Source organism: Mesocricetus auratus, unplaced genomic scaffold, assembly GCF_017639785.1.
Source record: "Mesocricetus auratus isolate SY011 unplaced genomic scaffold, BCM_Maur_2.0 Super-Scaffold_100031, whole genome shotgun sequence".
In the NCBI taxonomy this organism is placed as follows: domain Eukaryota; kingdom Metazoa; phylum Chordata; class Mammalia; order Rodentia; family Cricetidae; genus Mesocricetus; species Mesocricetus auratus.
In genome coordinates, this window is record NW_024429212.1 from 3,806,784 (window position 1) to 3,824,545 (window position 17,762).

The 17,762-nt window shown below is 43.2% G+C and overlaps 1 protein-coding gene across 1 annotated transcript in view; it reads left to right on the plus strand.

Moving 5' to 3' along the window:
• Csmd1 (CUB and Sushi multiple domains 1) overlaps window positions 1-17,762 on the plus strand; it is a 1,489,308-nt gene that overhangs the window by 1,459,913 nt on the left and 11,633 nt on the right. Inside the window, exons 58-68 of the mRNA XM_005082604.4 lie at window positions 372-548; window positions 1,093-1,272; window positions 2,850-3,023; window positions 3,605-3,778; window positions 4,928-5,001; window positions 7,800-7,911; window positions 9,628-9,807; window positions 11,017-11,061; window positions 13,806-13,967; window positions 15,763-15,875; window positions 16,663-16,750. Of these exons, the coding sequence (XP_005082661.1) occupies window positions 372-548; window positions 1,093-1,272; window positions 2,850-3,023; window positions 3,605-3,778; window positions 4,928-5,001; window positions 7,800-7,911; window positions 9,628-9,807; window positions 11,017-11,061; window positions 13,806-13,967; window positions 15,763-15,875; window positions 16,663-16,750 (1,479 nt within the window). The remainder of the gene's footprint in view (window positions 1-371; window positions 549-1,092; window positions 1,273-2,849; window positions 3,024-3,604; window positions 3,779-4,927; window positions 5,002-7,799; window positions 7,912-9,627; window positions 9,808-11,016; window positions 11,062-13,805; window positions 13,968-15,762; window positions 15,876-16,662; window positions 16,751-17,762) is intronic.

Genomic DNA, 17,762 nt, shown 5'->3' on the forward strand with positions numbered 1-17,762 from the left:
TTCCAGATTTCAAAGAAAGAAAGAATGCTATGAGGGAAGATGTTTTTGAACTCTAATACCATATAATACTTTTTAAAGTTCATGGTAATTCTGCATTGCTTAAAAGTATGTTCAAGCTTAGAGTAACAAAGCTTTGGATTTTCAATGTTTCAAATCCATGTTTTGATCAGAAAAGATGTGCAAATACAGATTTTACTCTTGTGGCTAATCACAAATAAATCTGAGAGTCAGGTAAGACAAAGGCTGAATTTATCCCATAAAAGTGTTCCCACAGTCCCAACAGGAACCTAAGCCTATTGGTCCCCCCTTGTCTTAATCTTCAGTCCTGGCTAATTCCCTGCGAACCACTCACTGTCTTTGCCTCCTGACAGCTGTGTCCTGTGGAAACCCTGGCACTCCCACCAATGGGATGATCCTGAGTAGCGATGGCATCCTATTCTCCAGCTCCGTCATCTATGCCTGCTGGGAAGGCTACAAGACCTCAGGGCTCATGACTCGACACTGTACAGCCAACGGGACATGGACAGGCACAGCACCTGATTGTACAAGTGAGTTCCTGCTCATGGGGAACCGGGGTTGGAGGGGGGTCCTAGATGCCTATCAGTTGAGGGAGATGGTGGAATCTCCAAGTCTATTGATTCTGCAAAATCTTTCAGGATAAAGGATTACTGTAAGTTTGGTGTGCTGCCCTGTTTTCTTGTTTAAGAGTCTGCCTCTTTGACACACACAGCTGACACTATTTAAAGGATCAGTTAGGCTGTGTAATAGAGGAAGAACCATAGAGAAAGGCAAGGCTTCTCTGGTTCCAGACTACCCAGGTTCTAAAGAGATAAGCTACTTTGTTCTTATCTGTAGCTATGGGTGTGTCCTGATTAGCAACAGCAATGGCTGGCGATCATGCCACCTCCTATCAATAGAGTAGCAGTTCACAATGCCAAACACAGCATCTTGGCAGAAGGTGGGTGGAATCTGTGCTCTGGGACTGGGCACCTCTCTGATTCCCTGCTGAATCCCAGAAGAACCCTCATACAGTTTGGTTCTTGCCATGACAATTTGCATCTGTCTGCTTCTTTTCTGCTACCTGCCTCTTAGTCATCAGTTGTGGGGATCCTGGCACACTGCCCAATGGCATCCAGTTTGGGACAGACTTCACATTCAACAAGACTGTGAGCTATCAATGCAACCCCGGCTACCTGATGGAACCCCTAACCTGGCCCACCATCCGCTGCACCAAAGATGGCACATGGAATCAGAGCAGGCCCATCTGCAAAGGTGTGCACCATCATTTATTTGGCATTGTATTTGGCATTGTGGGTTTAGAAGCGTTTACAGAATGGGACTGTGCTACATTCATTTCGTGCTTCTAAATCAGTTCCAGCAGCCAGGAGTCCCAGGAATTCTTCCCAACCTGTTTGCAAATACCCACTCATTTTATTTTCCTGATTCCGTAGTGACAGCTTTATAGATGGGGAAACTCAGTCATGGAGAGCTACAGTAAATGGCTCAAGACTAGAATTTCCTGTGTGGAGAAGGGCAGGTCCATGCGACTCATCTTACCTCTAGAACAATGGTTCTCAACCTTCCTAATGCTGCGACCCTTTATGTGTGGTGACCTCATGCTGTGGTGACCCCTAACCATAAAAGTATTTTCATTACTACTTCATAACTGTAATTTTGCTACTGTTTCTTAAAGTCATGTAAATGTCTGTGTTCTCTTGGGTAGCCCTTGTGAAAGGGATGCTCAGTTCCCAAAGGGTCCATGACCCGCAGGTTGAGAACCACTGCTTTAGAAGCTGTGTTGGATATGGCAGTTCTAGGCAGTATTGGTAAATAAGCTGATGGGGGCATAGGTGATTGACATGATGGTGAGTCTAGAGTCAGGAATGTAGAGGCAGGAGCACACCAGCCGGGCATCTGACAATGACAGAATGCAGATGGAGCGTCAGTACCAAAATGTTGTGGGGTCTGATGTAAAGAGGGAAGATGGACATATGCTGAGAAGGATCCGGAAGACTTGTGATTGACATAGCCTGATCCTCTGCAAAGGAGCAGGCTCTGGCCAAATGGGATGATGGGATGGGATGGATTGGTGTAGTCACGGGGAAGCTGGGCTGGGAGAGTTCTGTGGATACCGAGGATCTGAATGGTCAGCACATCCCGTAATCAGAAGCTGAAGTGTCCAACTGTGTTCTGCTGTCACTGACCTGGAGTGGGTGGGGCAAGAGGGGAAAGAATAACTCAAGCCAGGATGTTATGGGGGCTGTGCATAAATGCCAACACATGGCATTTTCCTTATGTGATTGGGAACAGATATATTAAGGGTGGGTGCTGGGACCCCAAAAAGGTCTAAGGAAAGGCATGGTCATCTGGGTCTCAGAAGGACTCCTGGTTTATGAATTTCTTGTGAGGCTTCCTGAGTCCTTAATGCCCACAGCTCCTGTTTCCTTTCTACTTTGGCCTTGCGTGTGACCAGCACAGGGAATTTAATACTATTTCAAGTGCAGTGTGGTTTGACTTCATTGTTACTTTTAAGTAATTGGTCCAAGCTAAGGAAGAAATAACTGGAGGAAACTCTTACCTTGCTACTGTTTATTTTTCAATAATTATTTCTATTTAAAAAGGCGTTAATGACTGTGGGGGGGCTGACAGGAACCATAGCAGAAGATTTGGCATTGGGGACATGGCAAGTGCTATGGCGGTATCATCTATGACAAAATCCAGGATGGGGGCTATGGCACAAGCCGTGGTCAGAGCCATGATAAGAGCCACAGTAAGAGATGTGGCAGGAGGACACAAACAGCCCTGCTGACATGTCTGTCAGTATTTGACCTGTTTATTCTTGGCAACAGCTGTCCTATGCAGTCAGCCTCCTCTGGTGCCAAACGGGAAGGTGGAGGGATCAGACTTCCGCTGGGGTGCCAGCATAAGCTACAGCTGTGTGGATGGATACCAGCTCTCCCACTCGGCCATCCTGTCCTGTGAAGGGCGTGGAGTGTGGAAAGGAGAAGTCCCTCAGTGCCTGCGTAAGTCCTAGGGTAGAGTGTGTCCTGTGATCGCAGACACTCAGTGGGTACTTCCAACAGCATAGTGTTGTATGACTGTGGTCAAATTGTGTAAACTCTGATACTTGAGCATGTGCGGCCAAAGGCAGCACGTTTATGGCTCTGGGATGAGTCAGAGATTCGTCAGTCTGACCATTATAAATTGTAACAATTAACAATGAAGAGGCTTCTATTTAAATACTGGACTCCACCTCATTCAGGGGTTTATATAGACAAAGAATACAGTTTCAGTTTGTTCCAGCAAGCAGAAGGTCATCTCCTGAAAAGCAGGCTTGTTTACAGAAACAGAAACAGCAGTTTAAAAAAAATTAATCCTTAACAGTTGGAGGTCTAATTTTGCTTTATAGTTCTCTTAAGCCAGAGATTTTAAACCTTTAAACAAAGTTAGCCAACAATATAACATTAGCCATCACAGCGCCTTCTCCTTGGGAGTTTGCTGGTTTAGTGGCAGAATCTGAAGAATCCGTAGGATCTAAGCGGGTTTAGTAGGCTAGTCTGGTCCAGACATGCTGGGTGCTGACATGACCTGTTTCCGTCTCCAGCTGTGTTCTGTGGTGATCCTGGCATCCCTGCAGAGGGCCGGCTCAGTGGGAAAACCTTCACCTTTAAGTCTGAGGTTTTCATCCAATGCAAACCCCCATTTGTGTTGGTGGGTTCCTCCAGGAGAACCTGCCAGGCCGATGGAATGTGGAGTGGAGTCCAGCCCACTTGTATAGGTAAAGTTGACACAACCGAGGGTACAGGGGTGACTGTGGAATAGTGTTACTACAGATGCTCAGGCTCATGTGTGGCTATGTCTTAGACGGTGTCCTGTGCAGCAACCTGGTCAGAGTAACTAAAATCAGTGCAGCTAAGGGAAGTTCAGCCTCCTTGAAATCACATAAACTGGTTCAAAAGCCTTAAGAATTCTTTCTCACCTGAGCATCTTCATCTCCAGCCAGCTCAGTGGCTTATAGCTTCGTCCCTAAAGAAGGGGTATTCTGGATGATGCAATTAGTACCATCCACTAGCAACCATCCCCACAGCAAGAAGGCTGTTCTTATTGTGAGTTAATATCGACCACCCCCTTTGACTGAGATTCTTGTGCAAATTTACAGTAAAGGAATTGAGAGCTTTAGCCTCAGTAATTTTCCCAGAAATCAAATTGTTTATACCTAAAACTAAAGACATGATTAGAAATAATTTCCAAGAAACTTTTCATTGTAACTCTAGGACTATTTCCTGCCATATGGCTTTAAGTACTACACAGCAGACTTGTTTGTATTAGCAGTGTCTTCCTTCCCCAGACATCTCGGTTGATCTAGGAGAAAACTTTTAAGACATTATCCATGTCATTCTGTACAAGCAGCTGGGAACAGCAATGGTGTACGCAGTTCTCTGTTTACATCACATGCATTTGGAAAATGCCCCTGATATATTGCCAGAAGGTTTCACTGGAATATTATATATGTTTCTCACTTTGAAAACTTAAGAAGAAATCATCCAAAAATATGGACCAATATGGATGAACAACTATGGTAGTAAATCTGTACAAACCAGAAGATCAGAGTAGAAAATGATTAGCGAGATTTTAATATTCAGAAACAAGTATCTGTCAGCAGAGAGACATACACCAGAGAGTGAGGAAGAACAGCCTATTCTCAAATAGATGCAAATATGCAGATTAGATGTGAACGTGCAGATCCAGTGCGGATATACAAATGTGCTCCACAATGATAAAGCATCAAAGATGTCCGAGGAGATGAAGGCAGCCACTTACTTTATCAATTCATATAAAACATCATATGCATTTTGCAAACATTTTCTAATTTTGCAAGATCTTTCAATAAAGGTGTTACAATTTATTTTTTAATTGTGAATTACAGATCCAGCACACACAGCTTGCCCAGACCCTGGCACTCCTCACTTTGGAATACAGAATAGCTCTAAAGGATATGAGGTACTTCATTTTCACTTTTTATGACCTAGCGGAATGAGACCTAGCTGATAACAATCACATGTGTACATTACTATATTCCATAGCCTATTCATATTACATTTTTGCATGAAAATCCTATCAACCAGGACTTCTACACAGGAGACAGTTAACCTATCCACTAGCATTGTGTCGATGGCTACGTTATTGATTTTCATTGAGAGGCACACAGGACTCTGTATTTTTGGTTTAATAACAAAAAGGACAATTATTAAATCACAGTGACTTGTTGCTGAGACATTAAAAACTCCATCTGAGGACTAGATGGAGTTAGAAAATGACACATATTTCCAGAAAGAAAAGCAAAACCAGAAGGAAAACTGCCTTCCATCCTCCAGGCCAAGCTTTGCCATAATCTCCATTCTCAATATGATCTTGTGAAGTACCTTAAATTGTTGGCACTTGAGTATCACTTTGGAATGTTCTTCTGCCTTTAATATGACATGTACTATTACCACAGCTAATGGAGAAATCCTTTAAATGGAAGATGATAAATCTGATATGGCAAGCATCAGCCATCCGTAGTACGATTCCTCCCAAGTGACACCTGGCTCTCTGTGACAGGACTCAGACACCCAAAGTTAGATGTGTTTGCTGTTTTCAAGTTAATAGCTCCACCAGTTTAGAATAAAAGTCTTTTCCCTCAGCCACTTCATCCTATCTCTCAGGGGCACCAGAGTGTTTCTATTTTCACTGGTTCTATCCATCTTCCCTTGCTATTATGTCACTTCTCTTTGGAGTCCCACAGAATAATTCTCACAGTAAATGGATCGAATTTAGCACATTGTGTATTACGATCCAGGTATGGCCTCGGGCTTCAGCTAAATGCCATCTGACGGCTGAATGTTCAGTTCCAAATTTCTGGTCATTTAGGAAATAAATGGATATTGTTCTCATTGGCTTGCCTTGGAAAAATGGATTACTGTTGGTCACTATAGATTTCAGAATTTCCTAGACTACCTGGGCACAGCCTACAGTCACACAGATGGTAAAGTAGCCACATTCCTTGATCCTCACAAGAGGCTGATAAAGACGGAGAAATACCTCACCACTTCAAAGAGAATTAGCAATGGACAGCTCCCAATAACATGACTCACTACCATTTAAAGGACACAGACATGGATGGTGTTTTAGAACTAAGGCTGAACTGGGAGGTTCAGCCTCTCCTGATATCTCCTCCTTCTTCCTTAGAACCAGAAATAACACCACCTCCATGAAGGGCCCTCTTAAGTTCTGGAATGTTCCATTTGCACTATGATAATTGCCTAAGTGGAGATACTAGCTGCCTGCCAGCTATCTAGTCAGTTGTGTCCCATAGAGTCATAGTCCTGACAGGTGCACAGTCAGGTCTCATGGCTAAAACTACTTTACTGCACAGGGTGCTACGGTTTTTTGGAAATGGCAGGGCTCCTCCCAACTTCTATTGGTACATATCATCAGTATGTCACCAGGAAGTCTGAGAGGTCATATCTGATAGGAAACATCCCTGTTGAAAAGGGAACACGTTGTTATTTCTCTCCAGTTGGTACCAGTTCATGATTAGAACTTCAGATAAATTTGTTTCTCTTGGGTTGTAAATACCCACTTCTACTTTATCACGTATGTGACCGGAGCACACCCCTCCCCATGACATCGTTCATTCAACATACTAGCTGGGTTCTCATGGTTTTAATTATAGTTTTTCCAAAATCTTCCAGGAGGGGTGGGGGCAGAGTAAGGAATTTTGCAGGCTAGAACTCATGAGAACACAAAGAGCAGTTTAAAATCTCAGAGCTGTGTGAAGACGGATTTTTGAATCTTTGGACTTTTGCTTTGGTAAAAAAAGGAATGCTGTGGATTTAACAACCCCAGCAGAGCTGCGCCCCCCCCCCAAAACAGCTTCCACAGGGCAGCTGTTTCTTTTCTCTACCTTGCCTGGTTTTATGCTTCAAGAGTGGGAACCATACAATCTGGGTATACCCAAAGCATGGCCATAGGTCATTGTCTAAAAGAAATCTGGCTTTCTAGAAACCTCCTCTGGTTAGGGTAGGAATAGGAGGAAGAATATGGCAGGAGATTCAGCACTGAACAGTCACTGACTCAGCTCAGGGGCAAGACCTGCGAACGACAAGGCTCCTCCTGTGTGGAAAGAAAACAGGAAAGAAACACAGATGAGACAAAGTCTGCAGATGAAGTGGGAGTCAGATGGGAGAGATGCCTCACAGATTTTTGACACCTCCTTGAGTTGTGATGGATCCCAGGAGAGTACAGCAGGTGGAGGTTCTCCGGGAGAGCTAACAAAAGCAGTTTCCCCACCCCCGCCCCAAGGTGCTCTCTGCAGTTTCAAATATAAGGAGTCGAGGGAGGGGAAAATAAACCAATGGGCATAAATGAAAGAGGGAGACCTCTGAAATGCAAATGTTTGTTTGTATTTGTTGTTTGAGACAGGCTTGCAACCTATATCCCAGGCGAACCTGAAACTCACTATGTATTCTGGGCTGACCTTGAACTTGCCATCCTCATGTCTCAGCCTCCTGAATTACAGGCATTTGTCATCATAGCAGAGCATATTCTGTTGACACAAGCAAACAACCATGTTGATTGTCAGCTCCAAATCCTGTTCCCTCTTCTCTAACACCCCCACCCCCTCACCAGTACTTAGCAAGTCCTGCCTGCATATAGAAGTGGCCTGCTGGTTCCTGCCAGGCTGAGTAGCATAGGTCACTGGTATGTCTCCCCTGGTTCTGGGGTGCCCTCTGCAGCCCTGTTGCTTTTCTCCTCAGGTTGGAAGCACCGTGTTCTTCAGGTGTAGGAAGGGTTACCACATCCAAGGCTCCACCACACGGACCTGCCTTGCAAACCTCACGTGGAGTGGGATACAGACAGAGTGCATACGTAAGTCCAGGTTCTCTCTCCACAGCTGCAAGAACCATGGCCAAGTGTCTGCAAAAGAGCTCACAGTTTCCGGAGAAACTGTGAAGAGCAATGGGCTTGTTCAGTCTTCATTCTCTATTTCTAAATTTGTGCATTTCTCACAATGCTCCTAAGGTTCCAAGACCAGTCAAACCAACTGAAGGCTGGGGAATGATGGTCTTCAACTCTAAGACGTGATGCGTCAGGGAGGTAGACGAGGCAGCAGGTGACAGGGATCTAGGTTCCCAGGGGATGTGAGGCAAATGCCAGAAACCCAAAACACAATGACTTCCAACTCAGCACTGCTTGGCAGAAGATCCCCGAGTGTGTATCTGTCCTTCCATGTGTTCACACCCCATTTACTGGATCAAGGAATGAGCCAGACTCTCAGTATATGTGCTCAGCATAGAGCTGTAGCTCTAGACCAACTAGAAGTGTGTAACGACTGATCATCAGAACAGTGATGGATGGAGTGGATGTTACTTTGTGATTCAATCATGAGAATAGGAAAGTGCTGTGGGAATGTGGACTAAATGATTCATGTCATGCTTATCTTAGGCAACTTCATACCTTGCTATGTTGAACATAAAAGCATGAGTTGAACGCTGTGAAAAGTTATTGTAATGGCATGGCAGGTGAGGTCGAATTTACTTTATATTTCCTCATAGGAATGATCAGGTGTATACTTAATTTCAAAGCTGACATATCGACCTCACTGCTCAACCATGTGGAGAAGCTATGTATATATGTTCACACAGTCACGCACCTCCACACTCAGATATGTCTGTGTGTTATGAAGGGTGCTGTAATGCAGTAATAAAGATTGAAAAGTTGCCAAAAATATGAGCCATTGACAATACTTAAAGCAACTAAATTTGCAACTGTAAAATTAGAGGCTTACTTTATACCCATCTTGCAAGTTCTTCCCTAAAGGACATGTATGGGTTTTATAAAATGAGGTTATTTATGGTAGTACATGAGTAATCCAACTTTATTTGTCCCCAAGTTGTATTTTAAAAGAAAGAAGAACTTGAAATTGTGACTTATATAACTTATAATTATGACTAAACTTCTAAAACACATCAAAATTTAACACTCATTTCATTAAACAATAAATATATTTGGTGACATTTGACAAGAATCCAGGCATATATCTGAGCATGCATTGGTTTATATATGTTAGCTTATTGGAATGGTTATTTCAGATCTTTAAAGATTTGCTTTCATTTTTTATTTGTATATGTCTAAATTGCTGCATGTATTTATAGTGAGCACATAGGCTGGAAGGAGGACCACTGGAGCTGATGTACTAGGAGGCTGTGAGCCACCTGACATGGGTGCAGGAGCCATACTCAAGTCCTCCAGGAGAGTAAGAAGTGCTCCTAACACCACGCCATCTCTCCAGCCCCACACTAGGGATGCTTTACATATTATTTCTCCTGTATTATACCAGTGTATTCTCTTTTTATCAAAGCTAGGAAGGACCTCTCCTCTAAATTTATAGACATAATTATACACTTATTTGTGTATGTGTTTAAATGTGTGTGTGTGAATACATATCTCTCATGTATGTAATCCCTAAGTACATAACCCTTTGTAGAATTTTCCTCTGTTAGTTCCTATGGACACATACAATGTAGCAGTTTAATAATGAACAGAGAACCTGAGAGCTTTTTAACGGAGTAAATGCCTTTTCAGCCCATGCCTGCCGGCAGCCAGAGACCCCAGCCCATGCAGATGTGAGAGCCATCGATCTTCCAGCTTTTGGCTACACTTTAGTCTACACCTGCCATCCAGGATTTTTCCTTGCTGGTGGATCTGAACACAGGACATGTAAAGCAGACATGAAATGGACAGGGAAATCGCCGGTTTGTAAAAGTAAGTCCCTGGTTAAGGTGTGAAAACGTACTTCTAAAGAGCCAGGAAGAGGTGCTCCTGTGGTCAGGCTAGTGTGCAAGTCAGGGACCCCTCTCATGACATTGTGCTGGAGCAGCAGTGCCCCGTAGACAGGGTTCCACAGTGCCTGGGCTCTGTGTGCTTGGACGTGTGCAGAGTAACTGACACAAGGAGCAAGGGTAATGGTTATGGACTTCGTTATTGACTGACTTTAAGGTACAGAGGAAACCTGTTCAGCTGAAGAAAAGTATTCTGAAAGAAAAAAGACAATATACGCGATGATGTCAGAAAAATGGCACATCTTTAGAATGAGAAGAGTCAGTGAATGGCAATCTGAGCATATGTAAAATGAGTGGTGTTATTTTTAAGATGACAGGCCATTGGGTGGTGAAGCACCAATTTTTCTATTCTTGATACTGGATCTACTGCAAAGTTGCAATTAGCATGGAAACTATGCCTTTAATCACTCATAAATGCATGTGTTTACTGAGGGGGAGGACGGAGTCTGGGTCGGATCTGATGAGCAATGTCACCAGCATCTGACCCAGCACATCCTGTGTGACAATCACTGGGCAATGGGTACAAACATCTCAGAGTCCCGAGGCACCCCAGCCTGAATTCCCTGGAGCCCCTATGTTCAAAGTTCTCAAGTTAGACTCTCATTCCTTACCACCAAGTAGAGGAGAACAAATGTTTACAAAATAGTTTGCTGTCTAGGATAAGAAACCTAATTTTGACCAAACTCAACAATGTATAGGGGAAGAAAGTTGACATTTTTCAACATTATCCTACAAATCCACAGATGTAGTGGGATTGGATAATGAGGGATTGTGACATGTTCCTCACTTGGGATATTTCCTGCTGGTGGTGGCAATGTCCACTCAAGAGACTGTCAGGGACTCACCCTTGGCCACCCTCATTTGCAAGGCTCTCTGTTGTAGCACCTTTAGTGCCAACCTCAGCGCCAGAGGCACAGTCACGGGCCTCACCACCAAGCTCAGCGTTTCCACAAACACAAGGAGATTCTGCTGTGAATACCTGGGTCTAAAGTGTTTATGCATACAATATTTATAGTTTGTACATTTTTATAAATCCAGAGAAAGGAGAATCGCTTCAATCTGACAATTTTTTCAACCTGATTCCAAAAAAATAAATGTTTTTGAAAATGATAATTTGTCTTTTTACTTGTAGGTAAAGGAGTGAGAGAAGTTAATGAAACAGTTACTAAAACTCCAGGTTCGTATACCAGAAGAGTTCTAGCTTTCAACAAAACTGATTTGTTCTCAGCCCTGCACAGTGAAACAATTTTTAGAATTGGAATTTCTGAACCCATTGGTCCCCTTTAAGCACCACACCTGCACACATCTCTATTTCCTTCACCCTACCTAGTAGCTTGTTAGTAGAATGTCGCCACATAAAATGGAGCCATTGGTGTGGTCACAGAGCTTCATCAGAAGACACACTGGGCATTTTAGCCCCAAATGTGGTATGATGGAGAGCCTTATAAATAGGGTTGCAATCCCCTTCCTCGAGGGAGTTGGCACATGCAAGGCATTTGACAGCTTAAAAGTCATTATTTGAGCAGTTCAAATGTGGAGCCCTATTTTTCCAGTATCTCCATAATTTAGGCATCCTCTGTCTTCTAGAATGAAGGTTTTAGCCTGCCATCAGATATGGCCCCTTGATAGTGTGTCATGTGGAGAATCCAATAGATGCCACGCTGTCCCAGGAAAAGGTATCACAGCTGGAAACCATCTGCATAGTGGATCTGGGTCAGAAACTTAAATGTGCAGCAAATGAAGAAAAATGTACCCCCAAGTTTTGTTTTACACCATGACTGACTTTGCTTTTAACCGAAAATAGTAAATCTTTGTAAAAATACAAAATGACTTGCCTAGTACTTTCCTCACTCAGGATTTTAGCCCTAGTTTCTTGGATATAAAACTCTATTTCAGAATCCACCTGGAAGGCTGTTTGCAATGCTGATACTTCAAAATGCTACCTACTCCTTTGATTCTCAGATGAGGAAGAAACCTACCAGTGGGATTAGGGGATTCTTTCCTGTCTACACATGAGGAGCAGAAATATGCTTTGATCTTTTGAGTCGTCTTATTTAAATATAACTTACAAATCAATGGCAAAGTCAACACTTTGCAAGGCAACACTTACCCCTGGGGAACTAAACAGAATATGCTTTTGTTATTGTAGACTTTTGTTTGCCAACTTTGTGTTACAAATGTTGAAATAGCTATAAACACCTTGATGGGCACAAATATTAGCATCTATATGCCTTTTATCATTTCTCTATGGGGTAGTGCTAAATAAAATGGGTGCTGGTCAGGATGGTCCATTATAATATAGCTCAGGGATCTGGTCCTTGGTGCATCCTTGCACACACCATCAGTAAGAGAGTGAGGTGAGAAAACCCCCCAGATGAAAGTATCTCCTCCATGACCTTATATATGCTCAGCTGAGGCCTTTGCTGTATATGGTCCAACCAGTGCCCCGAGCCACCACTGTGGGTACATCACTATGACAGGCCAACCTGGCTGTGCAGAATTAGGAAGAACCTAGGGCTTAGATCATATCTCATGTATATTCTAATGGTAACTGGTCACTTTAGAGGCAGTCATAACATAAAATAAGGCACTTTGTGGATTTTGGTTGAAGTGAGGGTCCGTGTTATAGCTGTTTGTAACTAGAAATGTTTAATATTGGTTATTTATAAGTATCTTAAATACTCATGCTGACACATCAGCTTTTTACTAATTTAACTTTATTCCAATCTTATCTTTATCAGTAAGCTGGGTGTACCCAAGCCGTAGGCAGGTATCAGATTGGATTCTTCCATCATAATTAAGTTGCTAGCCTGGTTTCTGTAGGCTTGGCTGGTCTAGGGAGATGGGAAGATGCTCAGTTGGTGTGAAAGGGAAGTATGGATGTAGATGATACATGCCTGTGACATCATCATCCATCATACCATCAGATTTGCTAAAAGCTACACATTTACAGAGAAATAAGTATTTCTCCCCAACAACTCTAACATTGTTGAGACCCGTGCTACCTACAGTCTATTTTGCCTAATTAAATGATAGAGGCATGCTATAAGGTAGAATTCACTGACAGTCATGGTGCTAACATTGGTGGATATTTACAAGCTGTCGTACTCTACAGTTTTATAACAATATCATCAAGAGAACAGGAATTTATATATGACTATTGTCAGGGAGATGCAAAAGACAAATTTAATATGTGTAATAAACAGTGAAAACTAAAGAAATATCCCAATTACCTTTGTGCAAATTCCTGTCACAGAGGAATTTTATGTTACAAAGACTATCTGTCTCTTTTATGTCCGTATTTAAGCAACATATATAAAAGTTATGACTGAGATTGTCATGTCTGCCTTTCAAATTAACAATAGACTATTTTTTCCCATAGAAGTTAGCACAGAGGGCTAGCCATGGGTATGCCTCTTGTCTTCTTAAGGCAGGAACCATCAAGTACTGGAAAGTGCCAATTTGTTGAGAGTGGGGCTCCTGACAGACTGCTGGCGTCATCTCCTCCAGATTTCCCATAGCTGTCAAAGAGTAAATCTGGAAGACAAACAGCAATTTCCCAGGAGTAGTCAGGGGTTGGCCGAGTGCATTCCTTACTGGCTAAAACTAACACAACACTGGCAGAACCAATTCCCTGAACCCTCTGTACCTGGCATATCCATCAAATCCAGCACAGCCATGCTTCTAACTAACTTCGCAAAGAGCAGTGAGAGCCATCCCACCTGCCACAGATGTGGTCTCCCTGTTCCTTTGGTGTTTTGCACACACTCAGAGCACAGTTCTCAGGCTACCCTTGGCTTTCTGTTGTCCCTAGCTGTGTTTCCTCACTGGGTGATCCTAGGCCTTCTTGTGTCTTAAAGATGTCTAGATTCCGCATCTGTGCCTGCCTTAATGCTGGTATGTTCCCGCTTCCACCAACAGTTCCTTCCGATGTGTTTTTCATCAGTTCGGTGTGGAAGGGCTATTACGAATATTTAGGAAAAAGACAGCCCGCGACTCTCACTGTGGACTGGTTCAATGCAACCAGCAGCAAGGTGAATGCGACCTTCAGCGCAGCCTCACAGGTGCAGCTGGGACTGACAGGTATGTATGTGGTAGGGTGTCTTCTTAGAGGGGTCCTGGCAGCCATCGTCAAATGGTGCTGGCTTGGCCTTGCTGGATGCTATTGGAGCCCTCAGCAACCGTGATCTGTTCCTGCTAGTTCTCATTTCCGTGGACTGTGGCACTGACACAAAAATGGGACTCTTTTTTTAGTTACATGCATGATGTATTTATTACATTAAGAATCCCCCATTTATGCCAGGCGGTGGTGGCGCACACCTTTAATCCCAGCACTCAGGAGGCAGAGGCAGGTGGATCTCTGTGAGTTCGAGGCTGGGCTGGACCGACAGCCTCCAAAACAATACAGAGAAACCCTGTCTCGTAAAACCAAAAAAAAAGAAAAAAAAGAAAAAGAAAAGAATCCCCCATTTATATCCAGAACTCCATGACTCTGCATTAAGTTGCTTGGGTATCATGTTCCTTATGAGTTTCATCATAGGTAATAGGAGGCCAGAGTGAAAAAGAAAGCTGTGGTTTATGGGTCAAGCATTTCTCATGTAGTATCATTTTCACTTTTCCTTGTAAGCACTTTATCATAAACCCACCTACATACACAGAGAGAGAGAGAACAGAGAGAGAGAGAGAGAGAAAATGATCCAATGGGACTTAAGGCCTCTGTCTCCACAGACTGGCTTTGGGAATTCAATGGTCTTAACCTGTTGTGAACTCAGTGGTCTGGACCCAGGAGGTGTGTGAATCCAGGGACACTCAGGCTTCCCACAGTAAGGTATCTAAAGTGGAATGACCAGAGGATGGAAGGAAGAGATGTCCATGGAGCACTTAACTGGACACATGACATCTTTCTTTTGGGGACTTCATGAAAAAATGAAGATATATTTGGTATCTCTCCTTTCATCTTGTAGAAGTGGGGTCCAAGTTCAAACTTTTGGAGGCCAAATGAATGAATGAGAAAAGATGACAGCATTGCCTGCAGTAGGAAAGTTCCTGCCCAGAGTGAGGCTCAGGTGGCTTTGTCAGTTGGCAGCGGGTCCCTCCCACACGGTATCTGCTTGTGAAACTCATTCATGGGGTGTTAGGATTTGCCTCTCTAGGGAGCTGATCATGGCTTCGTGTGTTTATAGTGCAACTTTACATATCATGGTCCCCAGTCATATATCCTCTCCACCTGTGGGACACGACAGGTTCAGCACTATTTGCTTACTGTCTATGGTTTGTCTATTCCTCCTTTGGTGGGGCTCTAATTGCTGGCGCAAGGCATGTTTCCATTACATCTCTTTAGGCAGCACCACAGTCACCCCATGCAGGTGTAGCTGACAGGTTCAGCTACTCGGTCCCTCTGCCTGCCTCTCGGGCTATCCTCAAAATCTCCCACCATGATGCTTTCCCTATGAACAGGGCATGCCATCTCTAAAGGAGCTGTGGTTTGAATTAGGTTTTTGGTCTGTTTTCTCTACACACCACTGTCTTTGGAAGCAAGTAAAATATGGATGAAAATGCTGGTTCTTTCCATCAGCAGATTTGAGTTCATACTAATTTCATTTTTCTTAGAGGACAGCAGTGTTGAGTTCAGTGCAATGGTATATCTGTTTGATAAAGATTCATTCAAGGATTTTTATAAGAACTTATTTCTCCAACCCCACAGTGGTAAAAATACTGAGGCTCCATCTTAAAAATAAGAGTTATATTTACGTGTTCTGTTGTCTGTGGCTTGATTCCCCACCTTAACTGGTTCTTATCTGATGGGAGAATGGTCACGTCACTGACCCTGACTTCCTCAGTGCAGGACTTTATCAGTTATCCTGTGACATTTTTTCAGGGGTCTACAAGAAGGAAGAGGCCCATCTACTTCTGAAAGCTTTTCATATAAAAGGCCCAGCAGATATTTTTGTCAGCAAGTTTGAAAATGACAACTGGGGACTCGATGGCTATGTAAGTATTTTCATGAAGTTTTCCCTGGAGTCCTCATACTCTGAGGTCTTGATAGAAAACCCACTGAGAATTCTAGGCAGGGGACACACTGTCCATCCCTCTGGAACTCAGAAGTTACCTCTCAAATATGAACATCATTCACATCATTTGATGCTAACATCAACCAAATCTCTGAGATGAGAAATAAGTTGGTCCAGAGTCAAGGGATGGTTGCTACTGAGGGCAAATAGGTTCTTCAGTCTAGGCTGTGCTCTGCTAAGGCCATAGCCCTCACTATCAGAACTGTGGACATTCCAAGACCACCTAGAAAATTCCCTGAAGGTTTCAAAAGAGGCACGATCAGCAAACACAAAAAGCAAAGCGGCCATGTGTCCACTTGGCATTTTTTTTTTCTCTGTAGGGTTGACATTTGTTGTGTTCCAGTTCACTATCTAGCAAAGTTGCATAGCCTCATATGGTATTCTCTAGACTAGTTCAAAGTGAATTCACATAACAAGTGTTGTGCGCTGATACACGGTGTTCCTCGTTAGTGATGGTCATTGCCATGAGACCTTGTAGAATGGATGATCATGTTAGGAATCAAACTGGAACCATGACCATGCCTATGCTGCTCTAACTTTAACTCTATGCTGATTCTTCAGTTTCCCTATGTTACTAAAAGAAGTTGGGGGAAAATTACACTCTGGGCATGCAATATGTAAATCTGAGTGGTAACAGTTATATGTGAGTGACGGCTGAGTTTTCTCCCCTTTTTTTATCATACTTTGCCCTCCTTCCTGCCTACCAGGTGTCCTCGGGACTTGAGAGAGGGGGATTCTCCTTCCAGGGTGATATACATGGAAAAGACTTTGGGAAGTTCAAGCTGGAAAGACAAGGTAAACATAACTTTTTCATTTGTCTGTCAATGCAAAGATCCATTGGGCCTTTAAATGATCCTTCTGAGAAGTAGAAAGAGGTGACTCAAAAAGATGAGTGGGAGTAATGGAGGTGCTGGTTAGGTCTTGTAAATAGTATTTTTATTAACTTTTTGATAATTTCATCTAACATATAACTCTTCTACCCCAGCACCTCCGAGATCCATTCTTACCTCCCAACCTACCCAACTTTAGAATGACTCACTCAGATTCCAAACAGCACTTGCTCTGTGCACTCCATGTTCTGTTCATGTGGAGGCCGTTTTCCATGTCCACAAAAAAGAAAGCCAAAGCATTTGTAATGAGATTAGCATCATGTATTTTTTTTTTCCTGGAACAGAATAAACCGCCCCACTTGCTGGCTGTATTGTCATCACCGCATTGATTTTTGTGGGGGTGAATATTGCCGTGCAGACTTTGGTCCTAGTGACTTACACAGAGGAAGCCAGTAGGGGACTATGAACTGGAGTGGCTGCCACTGACGACACATTTACAGGACTGCTATCCAGATACCTAGGGCAAGGAGGGAAAGAGGTCACCTTCCTAGAGGTTACTGAACAAAAGTAATCAGTAATGACAGGCCACTATAAGATATTATCTTCCTGCCATCCCGAATTCAGTCCTCCAATCAGGAGAACTTAAATGAGTGTCAGCAGTGACTGAGGCAATCTTTCAAAATGGATTGTATTATCTGGGCGTAATGGAATCGAACAAATGCATTAGACCAACACCAGTCTTGGCTAAAGTTTTTCCCTGCTCTAGGCCAAATCATTGCCCTCCTTCCTTTCTATTTACCACCATCTGGCAATGATCAAACATGCACACACACACACACACACACACACACACACACACACACACACACATCAGTGAATTTCTCTAGCAACCACAGGCACATCCAGGTTTACCCATCCAGTGGAGGACGGAAGTCATCTTTGATTCTGGACTGATTTTGTCACATTATCCCATTCTT